Consider the following 16,412-nt stretch of genomic DNA (forward strand, 5'->3'; position numbering starts at 1 on the left):
CATAAATAAATAAAAATAAGGCTAAAATAAGATAATATAAAAAAAAAACAGGGTATAGAGGCTAAACTATCAAAATGAAATATTTACAAAGTCCTGATAAAATTTTACAGTTTTTACACTTTTTTGCTGTAAAGTAGTAATTGAGCAATTTTAGTCAGAAAAACATATTCTGCAAATTAGGTAATAATAAAGAAAAATTACATTTGTGAATGTAGAGCTGTTCAGCGTCTGCTTTTTTATTTATTTATTATTTTTTTTATTAATGTCAGGGTAACAATAACATCATAGAAATGCAAGAGTGTACATGAGTTTTACAGAGGAGCAAATAAACAAGTAAGCACATAAAAAAGAAAAGATAACAAGAATAAAAAGAAAAACAAATAATATTACCTTATGTGTTAAGAAAATTAAAAAAGGCAAATAAGTTAACCGTTCTAATGGCTTTAAGATTTTTAGAGGAAGCAATAGTTCTAATGTACTGTTGAATTTCCTTTTCAAAAACAATAAAACAAGGTATACGCTGAGAGAATTTACAGCGGTGTATATGGAATTTAGCAAGGATTAAAAGGAGATTAACTATTCAGCGTCTGCTGCAGATCAATCAACAGGTAGTATGACGTAACATCCTCGTTCTCAGAAGTCACGTGACTCTGTCGGTTTAAATAGTAAGCCGTGTCATTTCATCATTATCATGGTTCACTGCATCATCCAGTCTGGATGCGTTCAAAAGAAGAAGCAATATGACGAACCACTCTCTCCTCCTGTGGCTGTTGTTATTTCTGGACGGTGAGTCAGATTTATTTGAATAAATCCCAACTTTCGGTTTCACTTGGTTATGCGGCGGAATAACAGTGTGCGCGGTTATTTTGCTAATTTGTTTTAGATATCCGCTGTGTTTCTTAGCATCGTTGCTATTATTGCTTTTGTTTAAGGTTGCTACAAAGCGCCATGTGAATACTGACAGACGATAGTATCTAAAGATGAATCAGTCATAGCCTGTTTGCATCATTTTTAAGGATGATGGGGTGGGCAATGGGTGTGTTTAGTAGCTAGAGGGCGCTGAAAGCCTGAATACTGCTGTCAGTGTTTGACATGAATCAATAACACTGCTTTAGTTTATCAAAATAGAACAACATATTGTTTATTTAAGCTTTAAGTTATTGTCGTTGTCAGACAGGGTGCGACTTTCACTATTCGTAAGTGTGTCTGTAACGTTTTACGAGCGTGAATCCTGTTTGTTGCCTCAGCACACGCATCCTGTTTGTTTCCTCATTATTGAACTGCCACTGTCAAGTTTGTTATTGTAGCCTGCCTTTGGCTATAAACCAGAACAAATGTGTTTCTTGCTAAATGCACTTCAACAGTAAGCGGGGTGGAGCTGATTTACTACTGAACCGAGTTGTCATGCAACTGTCAGCTTTGAGACTCTAGGCTTTTCGGCTTTTCTTACAATGTTTTTCAAGTCTAATCTAAAGAAAACATCCTAAACACACCTGTAAGGGTTTCTATTGTCAGACTAATCCATGGTTGCAGACTTCATTTACTTGGAATTCAAGCATTATCAAGAATTCAATGCATTTTCTCAAGGCTTTTTTTTTTTTCCAAAATGTGTTTTGTTTTGTCCCGCATGGGCCATAAATCCCGTCAGCAGCAGTTTTATTTGTTCGGTTTCATTTATTTTTTATTCATATATGTATTCTGAAGGCTTTTACAGAGGGAATGTATTATATATTGTTGTATAAAACCAATGTTCAACACCTGTACACACGCATGTATTTCTTTCCTGACCGGCCACTTTATTAGGTACACCTGTCCAACTGCTTGTTAACACAAATTTCTAATCAGCCAATTACACGGCAGCAACTTTATGCATATAGAAATGATCAAGACGATCTGCTGCAGTTCAAACCGAGCATCAGAATAAGGAAGAAAGGTGATTTAAGTGACTTTGAGTGTGGCATGGTTGTTGGTGCCAGACAGGCTCTGAGTATTTCAAAAACTGCTGATCTACTGGGATTTTCATGCACTGCCATCTCTAGGGTTTACAGAGAATGGTCTGAAAAATGGAAAATATCCAGCGAGTGGCAATTCTGTGGGTGCAAGTGCCTTGTTGATGTCAGAGGAGAATGGCCAGACTGGTTTGAGCTGATAGAAAGGCAACAGTATCTCAAATAACCACTTGTTACAACCAAGGTCTGCAGAAGAGCACCCCTGAACAACACACAACATGTCCAACCTTGAGGCAGATGGGCTACAGCAGCAGAAAACCACACCAGGTGCCACTCCTGTCAGCTAAAAACAGGAAACAGACTACAATTTACACAGGCTCACCAAAATTAGACAACAGAAGGTTGGAAAAACATTGCCTGGTCTGGTGAGTCTCAATGTCTGATGCGACATTCGAATGGTAGGGTCAGAATTTGGGGTCAACACGAAAGCATGGATCCCTCATGTCTTGTATCCATGGTTCAGGCTGGTGGTGGTGTAATGGTGTGGGGGATATTTTCTGGGCACACTTTGGCCATTTGTACCAATTGAGCATCATGTGAACACCACAGCCTACCTGAGTATTGTTGCTGACAATATCCATCCCTTTTTAACCACAGTGTACCCATCTTCTTATGGCTACTTCCAGCACTATAACGCGCCATGTCATTAAGCGTGAATCATTTCAGACTGGTTTCTTGAACAATACAATGAGTTTATTGTACTCAAATGGCCTTCACAGTCGCCAGATCTCAATCCAACAGAGCATCTTTGGGATGTAGTGGAACGAGAGATTTACATCATGGATGTGCAGCCGACAAATCTGCAGCAGCAGCGTGATGCTATCATGTCAATATGGAGCAAAATCTCTGAGGAATATTTCCACTATCTTGTTGAATCTTTGCCACAAAACAATCAAGGCAGTTCTGAAGGCAAAAGTGGGTCCAACCGGGTACTAGTAAGCTGTACCTAATAAAGTGGCCTGTGAGTGTATATTTTGGAGTGATATCTAGTTTTTTTTGTGTGGGTGTTTGCTTTTGTAAATCATCACATATTAAATAAAATAGTGGAATAGCACATTTTAGTTGCAAAAATATTTGCAATTCTTAATGTATCAATCAACTGGGGAGGATGCATGCTAATTATAAATATTTTTAACCTTGAGGTTTCTTGCCGTGAATTAGTTTTGCTTATTAGGATTACTAATAAAAATGCCACATTTCCAAACAAATGAATATTTTAATTCAAAACAAATTTTGGTGAAATAAGTACATAATCAGATTTTAGACACAGTCATATTTTAATTCTAGAGTCCCGTACATTTTTTTAATATCTCCCTTTGCTGTTTGTGTTTGGTCATCAGGTGCATCTGGAGCTGTTGAGGTGTCAGTGATAAAAGGAGATTCTGTCACTCTTCAAACTGGTGTTTCTGAACTGCAGAATGATAACAAGGTAGATTGGACACATGGAGATGGCACTATAGTAGCTGAAATTGAAAACAAGGAAATAAAAACAAAAGATCCTGCTAAGCTATTCAAAGGCAGACTGGAGATTGACAGAAAAACTGGATCTCTCACCATTATAAACATCACAACTGAAGATAAAGGATTTTATAAACTAGACATCCGCGGTAAAGATCTGATCTCCAAGAATTTCAATGTTACTGTTCGTGGTGAGTAACCCAAGTTTTAAAATGTGCTATTCATATTGTATATATCTACATTTTATATATATATATATATATATATATATATATATATATATATATATATATATATATATATATATATATATATATATATATATATATATAAAAATTTATAAATAAATGGAGTTAAATTTTGGAGAAACATGCATATTGTGAAGACAATATGAAATGTATTGACATTTTATAAAGAATATTCTGTTGTTTTTTATGTGTTTTTCTTTTAATTTATTTTATTTTTGTTTATTCAGAACAATAAAAATTTTAGTCAACAACTGAAGACATGAGGTGTGTTGTGTTATTTTCTGATTGGCTAAAACACAGAAAGGTCTTGCAATTGTCCTTTAAAGGGCCATTTAATGTTGATTTGAAACACATTTTAATGTTTATTTACTACAGCATCGTAATAAGAGTAAAAAAAGTTATTTATTAATTTACTTATTAATAATTTCTTTGTTTTTAATTTTTTTTTTGTGTGTCTCTTTCATTTATACCACCATTATTCATAGCAAACTGGTAATAAACACACCGTAAATTACCTAATATATTTCCTATTATAAAAACAAATATATATATATACTGTAAATTGAAATGTGAAAAGGACCAAAAATGTGATTAGAAATGCTTAAAGATGCATCTTAGAAGCAAATTGGAAGCTTAATTTGCTATCTGTATGGTGTCGTCAATATCCTCTTGTGTGTCACGTGATCAACAGAAAATCAATAATACTCTTGTTATAAGGAAATGCAATATTTTTTACCATATAAGTGTTTCAATATATTGCATAGTTTGTTTGTTTTTTTTGTTTTTTGAAATATGCTTTATTTAGATTTTTTTTTTAATAAGATTTGGGGTCAAGAATGTTCAGCATGATCTCAGACTCCTATACTCCCCACGATACACCCATTTAAGTTTGTTTTCCTTGTGTGTCTGTTGTTGAGACAGATGATCTGGAGTCAGTGTCAGTGATGGAGGGAGATTCAGTCACTTTACACACCACTGTTACTCAAAAACAGAAAGATGATCAGATACTGTGGAAGTTTGGAGATCAAGATTTAACCTGTTAACAGTTGCTCCTATTACATTAGTTCATACCAACATATGACAAACACTAACTATAATGGTTGCAGTTTATTAACCCATTAGGCTACATGAAGAACTGGGGACTCTTTTGAAAGATTTTAGTTCTGAGTTTATTATTTAAATGCCATAATTGTTAATATTGTTATAGAAATCAGATGTAAAAAGGGAAATGTATTGAAAAGTAATAATTAATAAATTCTGATTAATAAAATACATATAAATAAGTACACAAAAATATTCCAGAACGACTCAAAACAGTTATAATGCAAAAGCCTCAAGAATGTTCAATGTTTAAGTCAAACTTTTAAAGAGTTTCTATTAAAAATATTATCCCTGTTATCATTTTCTCTTATAAAATATGCATTTGAAAATGCACATTTGGAGTAGTTCATATTTAGCAAAAATCAACATAATTTACTCCGCCTGATATTCTAAAATCATCCACATAATTTTCCATGATGATTTTCAATTGTACAGACTGATATCAGTGTGCTGTTGTTCATGCAGCACTGTTCACCCAACAGTATTTTAAGATTATTTACCAAGTCCAACTAAGTCATTTTACTTAATCACTTTTGAATTATGACCAATACTATCATTTTTGGCATCCACAATTTGCCTTAAATGGCAAAATTGCTTTTAAAATCAAACATTGTAAACTCTAGACATGATTTATAGATAGATTTTTCTGATAAAGTCTAATACTTGGACTATATGGTGCTTTTAAAATAAATTTATTGTGACGTTTGGTGTAAGTATGAGCAGGATTCTTCATTTATTTTATCTCTAAAAGAGAAGAGAGTGACTTTGGAAAAGACTAATTATTATTGTATTATGTTTAGTTACATTAGTGATGCAGAAATTGCATAAAATAACGCACCTTAAGCAAGATTACGTATGTTAAACTACTTTTAATCTCAGTATTTTAATACAAGACTCCTTTGCTTAAAAGTTTGCATGTGGTTTATCGCAAAATAAAAACAGTGCTTATCAAATATCTGTAATAACATGTTTAATGGCTGCATTTTCAAATAATTTGACCGGACATAGTTGTGAATTGGTTACCTGTACACAGCAAATATTATGGGTTGGAGATATTTAAACTTTTCAACAGTCGGTGGCGCTGTTAGAATGTTTTGAACGACTGGCCAATCAGAAGTGCGGAAAGATGGCTGGGGGCGGGATATTCTGTGCGCAAAACTTTAACAAACGTGATGATATAGCATTTTGCTACTAAACACATCTTAGATTACAGGGTTTGGTTGACAAAGTGACGGTAATTATTTCGTGCTACAACGAAATGCTATTTTATTTAGTGTAAATCGTCAATATCCCTCCTAAATTGCCATAATTAAGACCACAAAATGGATTTTATTTAGTTTTCTGTGATGTAGTCATGAAATCTACACTAATATTAGCATTCTTGATTTCGTCTGTCCTTGTCACAGGACTGAAACAGCTCAAATACCCTGGTTTTGATGCTGCGTGCAGTCATTGAAAATCCAAATGGGATTTAAAATGAAGTGGTTGCTGTGGCATAAGGTTTATAAATATTAAACCCGGACACAGTGAGCTTTCGAATGATATATTATCTGTCTGAGTAGATTTAAACTTTATTGCTACAAATTTTCAGTAAACGTAAACAAAATAATGCATGAGCCAGCGATGGTCTCGAGCGAGTTATCAGATTAAATGGCGCAGATGCGGGACGGGAAAACTTTCACCTGAATGATCAGACCGGAGATCTCATCATCACAAACATCCAAAAAGATCAGTCTGGAGTTTATAAAGTGGAGATTAAGACCATCAGTCTGATTTTACACAGGAATTTCAATATTGATGTTGGTAAGTAGCTCGAGTTTTCAGTAAGGTCATGATTTAATTAGAAATTAAATGTGTTATTTAAAATCTTTGGCAAACATTGATAAATATAGGGTGATTTCAATGAGCAAAAATTATTTTTAAAAATTAAATCTAAAATTCTAGGGTGTTTAAAAACATTAGGAAATACAAGATGTATACCACCCTCCAAGATCATCTCCAGAGTGATTAAAAGGGCTCAGAGAGGTTCCCATGCTCTTTTCCACATTGCACTGTGTATGCATATATGAACAATTTTTAATACGGTTATGTTCTTATTTTTGTAATTTTGTCCACACCATGTTTGTACATTTTGTACTCTCTATTGGACGCTCCTATCACCAAAACAAATTAATTTACAATAAAGCACTTTCTGATTTGATGACCACCTTTTGGGAGACAATTGAAAATGAGTAGATAGACACAGAGCATTTTTGGAAGAAAATGCCATTTTCAACTTCATCCAAATTAGTGTGGACGTAGCTTAATTGGCAGTCCATGTTGATGGTGTTTTTAAGGTATTTACAAATTAATCAGTACTGCATTCTGCATGATATGATTTAAATCTCTGAATTTTAACTTTTTTGTTTTTCATATGTGTTTGTTACTGACAGGTAGTGCGAAGAGGGTGTCCGTGAAGGAGGGCGAATCTGTCACTTTACACACTGGTGTTACTGACAAACAAAGATATGATCAGATATTGTGGAGGTTTAAAGATCAAGACATTGCAGAAATCAATAAAGGGAAAAATCATGTATTAGTACATGACAGGAATGAGGAGAAAAACACAATCAGATTTCAACTAAATGAAAACAGCGGATCTCTCACTATTAGTGACTCTAAAAGCATAGATTCAGGAGATTATCATCTAAACATGACCAGCAGCACACACTCTATATGGAGGACCTTTAGTGTTAATGTCAAAAGTGAGTAAAACGTTCAATATCAATTTCATCATAACACAATACCAAAAATATTTGCATGTCCACCTTTTTCCTACTCTCCAAGTTATAAATTAAGGGAGTGTCTTTCCTTAAACTGTAAACAAGAATATATTCTTGTTGCAGTTCTAATAAAAGGAAAATTGTTGAAATCCCAAATTACATTTAGTACACTATAACCAAAAACTTGAGAATATCTGTAATATTTTTACAGAAATGTTAAATATTACAAAGAGAAAACAATCTGGCTTAGCAGAACCTAGTGAACCAATGTAACGTTAAAATACAAGTGTAAATTAATATGGATTATTTGTAGTGCAAAAATCGTTTGAATTGATTTATCAGTTCTTTTTAAACATGTTCTTCAAATAGAAATTGCTACCCATAAATTAAAACCTGTTCATGTGAAAAGGTGGATATAAAAATGAAGCATTTGTGAAAGAATTGATATCATCAAACCAACAGTTTCATTCACACTAAGTATTGTCTTTTTTTAGCTATTGAAAAAATGGACAACCAGACTCCAGGTCTTCACCCAGGTTATATAGCACTGATAGTTGTTTGTGTGTTGATAGTCCTACCTTTGGCTGCTGCTGTGATTTACTTCTGCAACAAGGGTAAGTACTGTATCACCCACGGTTCATATAATTTTAGAAAACAGGAGTAAAATCAAATTAATATCATTATTAATGTAAGAGAGGAAATGCTAAATCACTATGAGCTTTGTTAGAGAAAACCTAATGGAAATGTGATCTTCGATTGATCTTAGCACTATGGGGTGTTGGTGTTAGGATCTTTCTATGGTCCTGTTCACACAGATGGCCCAGCAGATTCTAATACTATCTTAATCTGTTTGGAAGCACACTATAACGACACAAATAAATAAATAAACAAGTGATATTAAATAGAAATTATATCAGCCGTGCCAATGTTTTCAACAATTTATATTTTCTTCATTTTCACTTTGACAATTCACTATATAATTTATTCTTTATTCACATATCTTCATGTGTAACAATCAGCACTGACAGTTGAATTTGTGTTTGATTGCAGAGCATGAAATTATCTAATCAGAAAGGCCAGTATGGTAAGATATGGAGCAGTTGAGTTCTGCATGCTGCTGTACCTGGAAAAAAAAAAAGTGTTTTCTGCATGTGTTAAAATCTTTCATGACCTGCCTATCGAAAAAAAAAATAAGTGTCTATCTATGACTGTAACTCTTACTATTTTTAAATGGCTTTCAGTGAAGATAAACAGAATTAACTTCAAGAACTTTAAGATCAGAATTAAAAAATTAAAAAGATACCACCCATTAATTACATTATACAATACATTACCCAATAAATACATAATTTAACCATGAGCTAAGCTTTATAATTGATAAAATGTTGATTTTGGTATAAACAGATAAGCTAGGTTTGGCTGATGTATCTGAAAGTTTACAGTATCTGAAAGTTTATGTTCTTTGTTGTTGTTGTTTGTCAGTTTTATGTGGAATTTTATTTCTTGTTGCATTTCTATTTCACGTTAATACCTCATTCCATTTTGTCATTGCATTATATATATATATATATATATATATATATATATATATATATATATATATATATATATATATATATATATATAAGTACTAGTACTGGTTTAAGTTTTATTTATTGAAAATCTTTAATGCGAGCTAAATCTGTACAGGTCTGTATATGTATGTGAATGAGTATAATAAAACATATTTCAAAGTTTTTAATTCAAAAACAAACTTGTGAAATGTGTTATTCTTATGATGAACAAGAGTTACTATAATTAGGCACCCATGATGTATTGTGTACGTTTGTTTATTTATTTTTATTGTCTTTTGCCAACCATCTTACCATTAGGTTACATTTTTTGGTTACTTAAATGGCATAGATTAGCACAAGAACTCTTAACTTTTAAATTAATTAAGATATATTTTATAATGAGGCAGAAAATGAACGGATATTGTTTATTATTGCTTATTATTACAAATGTCAGGTATAATCTCTTATATTTACAATGAATATAGTTCAGGGATGCCATTCCTGTTCCTGGCGATCTACCTTCCTGCAGACTTCAGCACCAACCCTGTGTAACCCCGTCAGTCCTACGCCACCCAATTTGCTCTGAGCTGGTATCGAACTGGCGACCTTCAGCATGGTAGTCGGTTGCTCTAACAAGGAGGCTAAAAACCATGGCCTCTATCGACAGTCGCCAGAGCACCTTTAGGGCGTACTCACACTATGCAATCTGAACCGTGCCCAAACTACCACAGATTATTAAAGACACTAACCCCTCACTGCATGACAGCTGCGCACCTTCAGCAACCTCCTAATTCCTGCAGCACGAAGACTTTATGTTTGTTTATGAGCGCCAAACGTGGTGGATCTGTTTTGCGAAATATTTGATTCCGTGTCACCACATCCCAAACGATATAACTAAAGAAATGTCCACTGTGCTGAGCGAGAGCGCTTACTAAACAGCGCAAAATTGATCACATTGTAATCGTGCCCAGGCCTGATTGTAATGTGAGTGCGGGCTGCCCGGGGAGACGGGAGGGGGGACAAGCGTGCTTTGGCCTGGTTAAAGGCAACTGTACATAGTGTGAATACGGCCTTAGGGGTCAGAGGAGTGAGGTTTACCTACACAGCACTTACTATTTGGCTTCCGTTACACCTGCAGGAAGGTAGATCTCCAGGAACATGATTAGCACCCCTGACATAGATCATACATTACTGTTTGACTGCAGGCCTATGTGCTCTTCTGATGTCATTAATCAGAAGATGAACAGCAGCCATTGCGGCCAAGCCCGTCACAGCAGTGATGACCAATCGAACCACAGCTTCAGTAGAGTCAAAACAAAGGCTGCAGTCTGGGAAAGACAACAAAAAAAAAATTGCTGAAAAAAAAGATTTTGAAAGCTTGGTCATAAAAACCCACACGTTATCCAGTTTACCTGAACATGGCCGTAAGTGCTGACTGATGTCAAGGTGTGTCGTCTGATTTCTGATGGGATTGTTGACCACACAGCTGTATGTGTTTTTATCCTGATTTTCCACCTCCAGAGGTAGAGAGAGACTGATGCTGAGATTAGACACACTGATGCTGGACAATACACTGTTTTCTTTGTACCAGGAGAGACTCACAGCGCTCACATTCAACACTAAACACAAAAAGATTCTTGGCGATCTTTCAGGCGACGAAGAGCACTTTGAAGCGTCCGAGAAGATCACAGGTATGGGCAAATGAGCTATAAATTGCAATAAAAGAAAGAAATGAAGCAACACAACAAATTCATATTTGCCAACGCCTACACAACCCAACCACTCACCAAAAACAGTAACGGTAAATTGCTTGTTTGATTTCTTGTTTCTGACAATGCTGCTCAGATGATAAACTCCACTGTGTTCATGACTGACGTTTGTGACGGTGATGTCACCAGTCTGTTCTTCGAGCTGCAGTCTATCCTTAAACATCTCGTCATCGTTTGTAATACTTCGCGCCGTTATTGTGGAAATTCTGCTCGTTCCAAACCGCCACTCGACCTCGTCATCGCGCTGTAATTCAGTTAAACCGGTGCGTAGAGTGAACGAATCTCCCTCCATCACTGACAGGCGGATCTCTGTCTCAACACCGGCCGCTCCTGAAGAACAAGATCACGTAAATATGCAAATAATGTTTCTTGAATGAGCCAAACGCTAGTCTGTACTAATGCTGAAACTGTAAACTCACCACAAAGAAGAAAAAAGTTTAAGCAAAACAAGTCAATCGCGTCAATCATCTTCGACGACCGTTTGACACGGATATTCCTCTGAAAAAACAGCGTCGCGCCTTTAATACTGTTTCATTATCTTAAACTAAATATGAAACTTAGATATATTTTGTAGTAGTTTGATCTCTAGACTCCTCCGCTTATCATACAAAAAAAAAACAACTGTCCGCGCGCCTGAATTCTTGCACGTGAACGCGCTCCGCTCTCATATGCGAGAAGCAGCTTAAATATTGACGTCTTGGTTTAGTTTCACATGCCGTTTGTGTTCAGTAGCTTTTAACCAGTGGCGCCCCCAGAAAATTTTCTTAGGGGTGGCCAGAAGAGGCCGCACTAAATCTTGGTGTGGCACACAAAAAAAATTATGAATTCTGTGTAATGTTATATTTTTGTTTTTGGTAAATGTAATAATGTAGTTTTTATTCATTTAATTAATTCTTCTTGAAATATTTCTATTTATTCCTTGAAGTAATTCAGGAAGTACATGTGTAAACCAAATAAAAACCTACGGTATATGCCATGTCTAAAATTACTGAAGATTAATGAGTTTATTATTCCCAGAGATGGGTTGCTGCTGGAAGGGCATCCACTGTGTAAAAAAGATTAAAAAAGGACTAAGTTGGCGGTTCATTCCACTGTGGCGACCCTGGATTAATAAAGGGACTAAGCCGAAAAGAAAATGAATGAAAGAATAATGAGTTTATTAATAACCCAAACAAATGATCAAACTGAAACAAAAAGGCATTACTATACACACTCACTATAGCCTACCTAATAATGTCATTTATCCATATTGCTTTTTGAGCCATTTTATTAATGCAGCTTCTTCTGTTGATATACTGTACCTTAAGGTAAATATTAAATTGCCATTGCTGTCTATTGAAGGTGTGTGCGTGCTGTCAACGACGATCCGGAAGGGTATTGGCGGTTCTAGTTTAAATGACACCCTGGGCGAACCACCCTATACACCCCACCTCCCTTGAATTGTTAGATTTGTTATTCAACAAATATAACAATTTATTTAGATTTATTTTAAATAAATACAATTAATATTATTATACAATTATTATTCTGAATAAATAACAGAAATTGATCCCAAATATTACTGGAAAAGAACAACTGGAGTGATATGCCAAGATTACTTAAGAAACCTTTGCATGAAACTTAATTATGACAATTCTAAAGAATACAAAAAATGTATTGTAGAATTATCTGTGGTCTTAGACCAGATCATGGCTGAGAAATCATGTTATGAAGTCTTACCTACCTGACTCATTATCCCTCCTTTCTGCTTTAAAGGCATGCTTAGTGAAAGTAACATCATCATCATCATCATCATCATCATCATATTATATAAACTTTAGTCGACTTTCACCTCTGCACAAAAGGCTGTTACTCCGTATTTTGTCGGCATGCATGCAAACAACCAACCAACCGGGATTCACACAGGAGTGCGTCAGTTTGCTTTCATCAGCATTCAGCATTGAACCAGCACTAAGGGGGAGAGACAATGAATCAGCTACGTCAGTAACACCAACAATAATTTAGAGGCTGCATTTTATTTATTTAAACGTTGTGGATTTATAAGTACATAATGTCAACAGCAAAATTTTATAGGGGTGGCCAAAGGGGTGGCCACAGGGGTGGACAGAGTTTACCGAGGGGGGCCCCCCTGCTTTTAACAACAGCAGGCCCGTAGCCAGCCTGGTAAAAAGGGTGGTTCTTTTTCTTTTTTTAAGTGGACATTCATTTTTGCAGTTATTTACCTTATTTTCTATTTAATTATGAGGTTTAAATACTGCATTTTAGTGACATTTTCTACACAATTTTTAACTATTTTGAGGTACCAAAATATTTATTCATTCATTCATTTTCTTTTCGGCTTAGTCCCTTTATTAATCCGAGTCGCCACAGTGGAATGAACCGGCAACTTATTCAGCACGTTTTTATGCAGCGGATGCCCTTCCAGCCACAATCCATCTCTGGAAACTTAGTCTACCCAATTCACCTGTACCACATGTCTTTGGACTGTGGGGGAAACCGGAGCACCCGGAGAAAACCTACGTTAACGCAGTGAGAACATACAAACTCCACACAGAAATGAAACCCACCCCAGTAAGTAACAAGAGCCGTTCATTTCTTACATTTTTTTTCTGCAGGCTAATGATATTTGCGAATGTTTATCTTAACGCTTCTTACACATCACTCACATCCTGAATGTTGCAGAACTAGTTTATTTCATTCTACTGATTTGTGAGATGAGATAAGAGCATCCCAGTTTCAGTATGTACAAAAGAGATCAGATGTCAATGGTTATTGGTCTCACTATTTTCTGTGAATTTGTGTATAGTGTGGAAATATGTAACGCAGGAGTGCCCAAACTTTTTCTTATGAAGGGCCAAAAACCAAACGTAATTGAGGGTGGTGGGGCGAAGGTAAATATATCACACTGTATTAAGTTAAAGTTGCCATGAGACATTTCCTAATTTATTTATTGATATTAAAAAAACAAAAACTAGAAAACATTGCTTCATATTATCTAACTTATTTATTTAACAGAATGGAGTTCAGTGGAGCACCTGTTTTTGTCTTGATATGCTCTCTAATGTTTCTGCATTGTTTCTGTGCGTCGAGTGACTTACATTTTATAAAATCAGATTAATTTACAGATACATTTAATTGAAACATTTGATTTCACTTGACTTTTTGGTTGCTGAGCAATAAAACAAACAAACAAAAACAATGTTATATTAAAATAGAAATGACAATCTTTTCTCAAATTGGATGGTGGGCCAAATTAAAGGTTACCGTGCGGCAACTTTGGGCCGAGGGCTCCAGTTTGGGCATCTCTGGTTTAATGGAAAATTGTGTCTTTGCCCATTTACCCATTAATCGACCACACACATGCAATAGTTAACAGGAGCAAGGTAATTGCCTTTCTAATAGACCACATTTATCTGAGTCTCTCTGCCACTAAACAAACTTCAGACAACTCAGACCACAGCAGTTTCACTTTGACTCAGAATCTAGTCTCCTGCCATGTTGAAGCATTCAATGGAAACATTAAAAAAATGAAAAAACAAAAAACACCAACAGAACAAAACACTTGTGCTGTAAAGCATTTTAAAAATATGCCTACAATTTATAACAGGAAACTCTTCAGCCATGCATTAAAAAAAAAATCTTGGTCTAGTGTGCGAGCCTCGGCATTGTGTGCGCATTTCATGTTCTCGTTCGTTTTGTGGCTTTTCTGCATCCCCTTTGGTTTCTGTCTTTTGTTTTTAAAGACTCTACACTACAGCACACTCTGTCTTTCACCTTAACAAGATTAGGATGTCTCTTTTAACATATTTAACGAATATATTTTGAGTGCTGTACATATCTTAGATAGAGTTTCTGTTATTTTTATGTTTGGTTTAATCCTGCAGTAATTTTGGGCCCCTCGCATGTCTTTGCTGTTGGTAAATTAATTTCTAATGATTTTGAGCTGGTTTTTGCTGGCCATGTGCTGTTATAAGAATATGCTGTTTTTAGCACTGTAAACATTATAGTATACTTAGGACATATGGGACTGTGCATCAAATAATATTTCTCTGGATGAAACACACATGCAGTAGTAAAGAAGAGCAACATGTTTGTCCACTCATCAAACCACATTTTTATTGTCACTAAGTCACTTCCAATAACCTCAGATAAACCACAGCAGGTTTCACTTTGACTCTAAAGCTTCAGATGCAGACAACGGCAGGGCTAAAATGTTTTTATTTAAATAAATCTCTTTAAAACAGAAGTCATACTATGAGATTCATGTTAGGAGGCCTTCACAGTGGTACTTTACAACTCTTTCATTTATATTAAAATAAATAAATACACTTTAAACAGACAGTTCACCCAAAATTAAACATTCTGTCATCGTTTACTCAAAAAACCTGTTTGAGTTTCTTTCCTGTTGAACACAAAAGAAGTCAGTTTAAAAAAAAGTTGGAAACTTGGAACCATCGGCTTCCATGATAGTTGATTTTCTTATATAAAAATCAATGGTTACGGGTTTTCAACATGTTTCAAGATAACTTCTTTTGTGTTCAATAGAAAAAAATAAGCTAATACTTGTATGAAACGTGAGGTTGAGTATGAGTAAACATTTTTGAGTGAACTTCCCCTTTAATTTGGTGTCTGTATGTTTGTTTTTGTTTATTACATCTCTTTAAAGTTTTTTTTTTTTTTTTTTTTTTCCTCCCTGTTGAGTTCTAGTAGACCACATCCTGGCTGTTTGACTATGTCAGAAGACATAAACTTGCGCCTATTTGTGTTTTTGTTGAATAGATATAAAGACATTCCTCAGTAACAAAATTTGACATGGTTTTTTTTTTCTCGTTTCAGTTTCAGGAGTCTCTATATTAGATATACAAAATACAACATCACTGAAAAAAACAGTTCATTTTAAATGATTGCAAACAATTTATATGGGTTGAATTTGAGCAAATTAAGTTGAACGTTACTAAATTTGTTCGTTTAAATCTAGCCCATATAAATTGTTTCCAACAACTTACCTAAAAAAATTGTAAATCTAAAGAATTGGGTTTTTTTTCACTGAAATATTGAGCATGTTTTATTTCTATTTTGCATTTTTGTTGTGTAGAAATTACAGATATGATTTACATGCTGATAAAATTGAATATTGGTATTGTGTACTAGCAATAGAAGACCAGTGAATATAAGCAAATATTGACTTTATTCTGGCTTTAATTACAGGTTTTCACATGTTGGACTTGCTTGACAACATTCTGATCCTGCAGCAACACCTACTGGTCTGTCTAAGAAATCTCTCACACAGGTCATCTCAGGTGAATCTAAAAGTGATATAATCAATATTCCTGTCCAAATTATGAAATTTTTCCGTGTACAGTTACAAACAATTGAATTTAATTCATGTTTATTTCTATAGCGCCTTTACAAAGTAAATAGTGTCAAAGCAGCTTAACATAGAAGTTCTAGTAAATTGAAACTGTGTCAATTCAGTTTTTAAAGTTGAACTTCAGTTCAGTGTGGTTTATTT

General features: G+C 34.8%; 2 protein-coding genes across 3 annotated transcripts; one reads left to right on the forward strand and one right to left on the reverse strand.

The window, feature by feature from the left end:
• The first annotated feature begins 688 nt into the window (after nucleotides 1–688).
• si:dkey-182g1.6 lies at nucleotides 689–9,331 on the forward strand. Its single transcript, XM_073937343.1, has 5 exons — nucleotides 689–786; nucleotides 3,350–3,658; nucleotides 7,249–7,560; nucleotides 8,073–8,192; nucleotides 8,629–9,331. The coding sequence occupies exons 1-5, from the start codon at nucleotides 741–743 to the stop codon at nucleotides 8,643–8,645; spliced, it is 804 nt and encodes a 267-aa protein (XP_073793444.1). The 5' UTR covers nucleotides 689–740; the 3' UTR covers nucleotides 8,646–9,331.
• On the reverse strand, nucleotides 9,217–12,814 carry LOC141380173 (CD48 antigen-like). 2 transcript variants are annotated; one of them, XM_073937344.1, is made up of 4 exons: nucleotides 11,320–11,672; nucleotides 10,919–11,230; nucleotides 10,544–10,837; nucleotides 9,217–10,459 (listed from the first exon to the last, which is right to left on the reverse strand). In XM_073937344.1, the coding sequence occupies exons 1-4, from the start codon at nucleotides 11,366–11,368 to the stop codon at nucleotides 10,320–10,322; spliced, it is 795 nt and encodes a 264-aa protein (XP_073793445.1). In that variant the 5' UTR covers nucleotides 11,369–11,672; the 3' UTR covers nucleotides 9,217–10,319. The 2 variants fall into 2 exon arrangements, with proteins under 2 accessions (XP_073793445.1, XP_073793446.1); XM_073937345.1 differs by lacking the exon at nucleotides 11,320–11,672 and adding an exon at nucleotides 12,624–12,814 and having other exon boundaries at nucleotides 9,403–10,459.
• Between the last annotated feature and the right edge of the window lie 3,598 nt (nucleotides 12,815–16,412).

Source organism: Danio rerio, chromosome 22 (assembly GCF_049306965.1).
Source record: "Danio rerio strain Tuebingen ecotype United States chromosome 22, GRCz12tu, whole genome shotgun sequence".
NCBI classification, from domain to species: domain Eukaryota; kingdom Metazoa; phylum Chordata; class Actinopteri; order Cypriniformes; family Danionidae; genus Danio; species Danio rerio.

What these genes read in the sequence shown, in the direction of transcription:
- si:dkey-182g1.6 (XM_073937343.1), top strand. Translation starts at nt 741, where the DNA reads ATGACGAACCACTCTCTCCTCCTGTGGCTGTTGTTATTTCTGGACG. An exon ending in GCTGTTGTTATTTCTGGACG is followed by an intron (nt 787 to 3,349) that starts GTGAGTCAGATT and finishes TTTGGTCATCAG; the next exon opens with GTGCATCTGGAGCTGTTGAG. An exon ending in TTTCAATGTTACTGTTCGTG is followed by an intron (nt 3,659 to 7,248) that starts GTGAGTAACCCA and finishes TGTTACTGACAG; the next exon opens with GTAGTGCGAAGAGGGTGTCC.
- LOC141380173 (XM_073937344.1), bottom strand. Translation starts at nt 11,368, where the DNA reads ATGATTGACGCGATTGACTTGTTTTGCTTAAACTTTTTTCTTCTTTGT. An exon ending in AAACTTTTTTCTTCTTTGTG is followed by an intron (nt 11,231 to 11,319) that starts GTGAGTTTACAG and finishes CTTGTTCTTCAG; the next exon opens with GAGCGGCCGGTGTTGAGACA. An exon ending in ATTTACCGTTACTGTTTTTG is followed by an intron (nt 10,838 to 10,918) that starts GTGAGTGGTTGG and finishes TGCAATTTATAG; the next exon opens with CTCATTTGCCCATACCTGTG.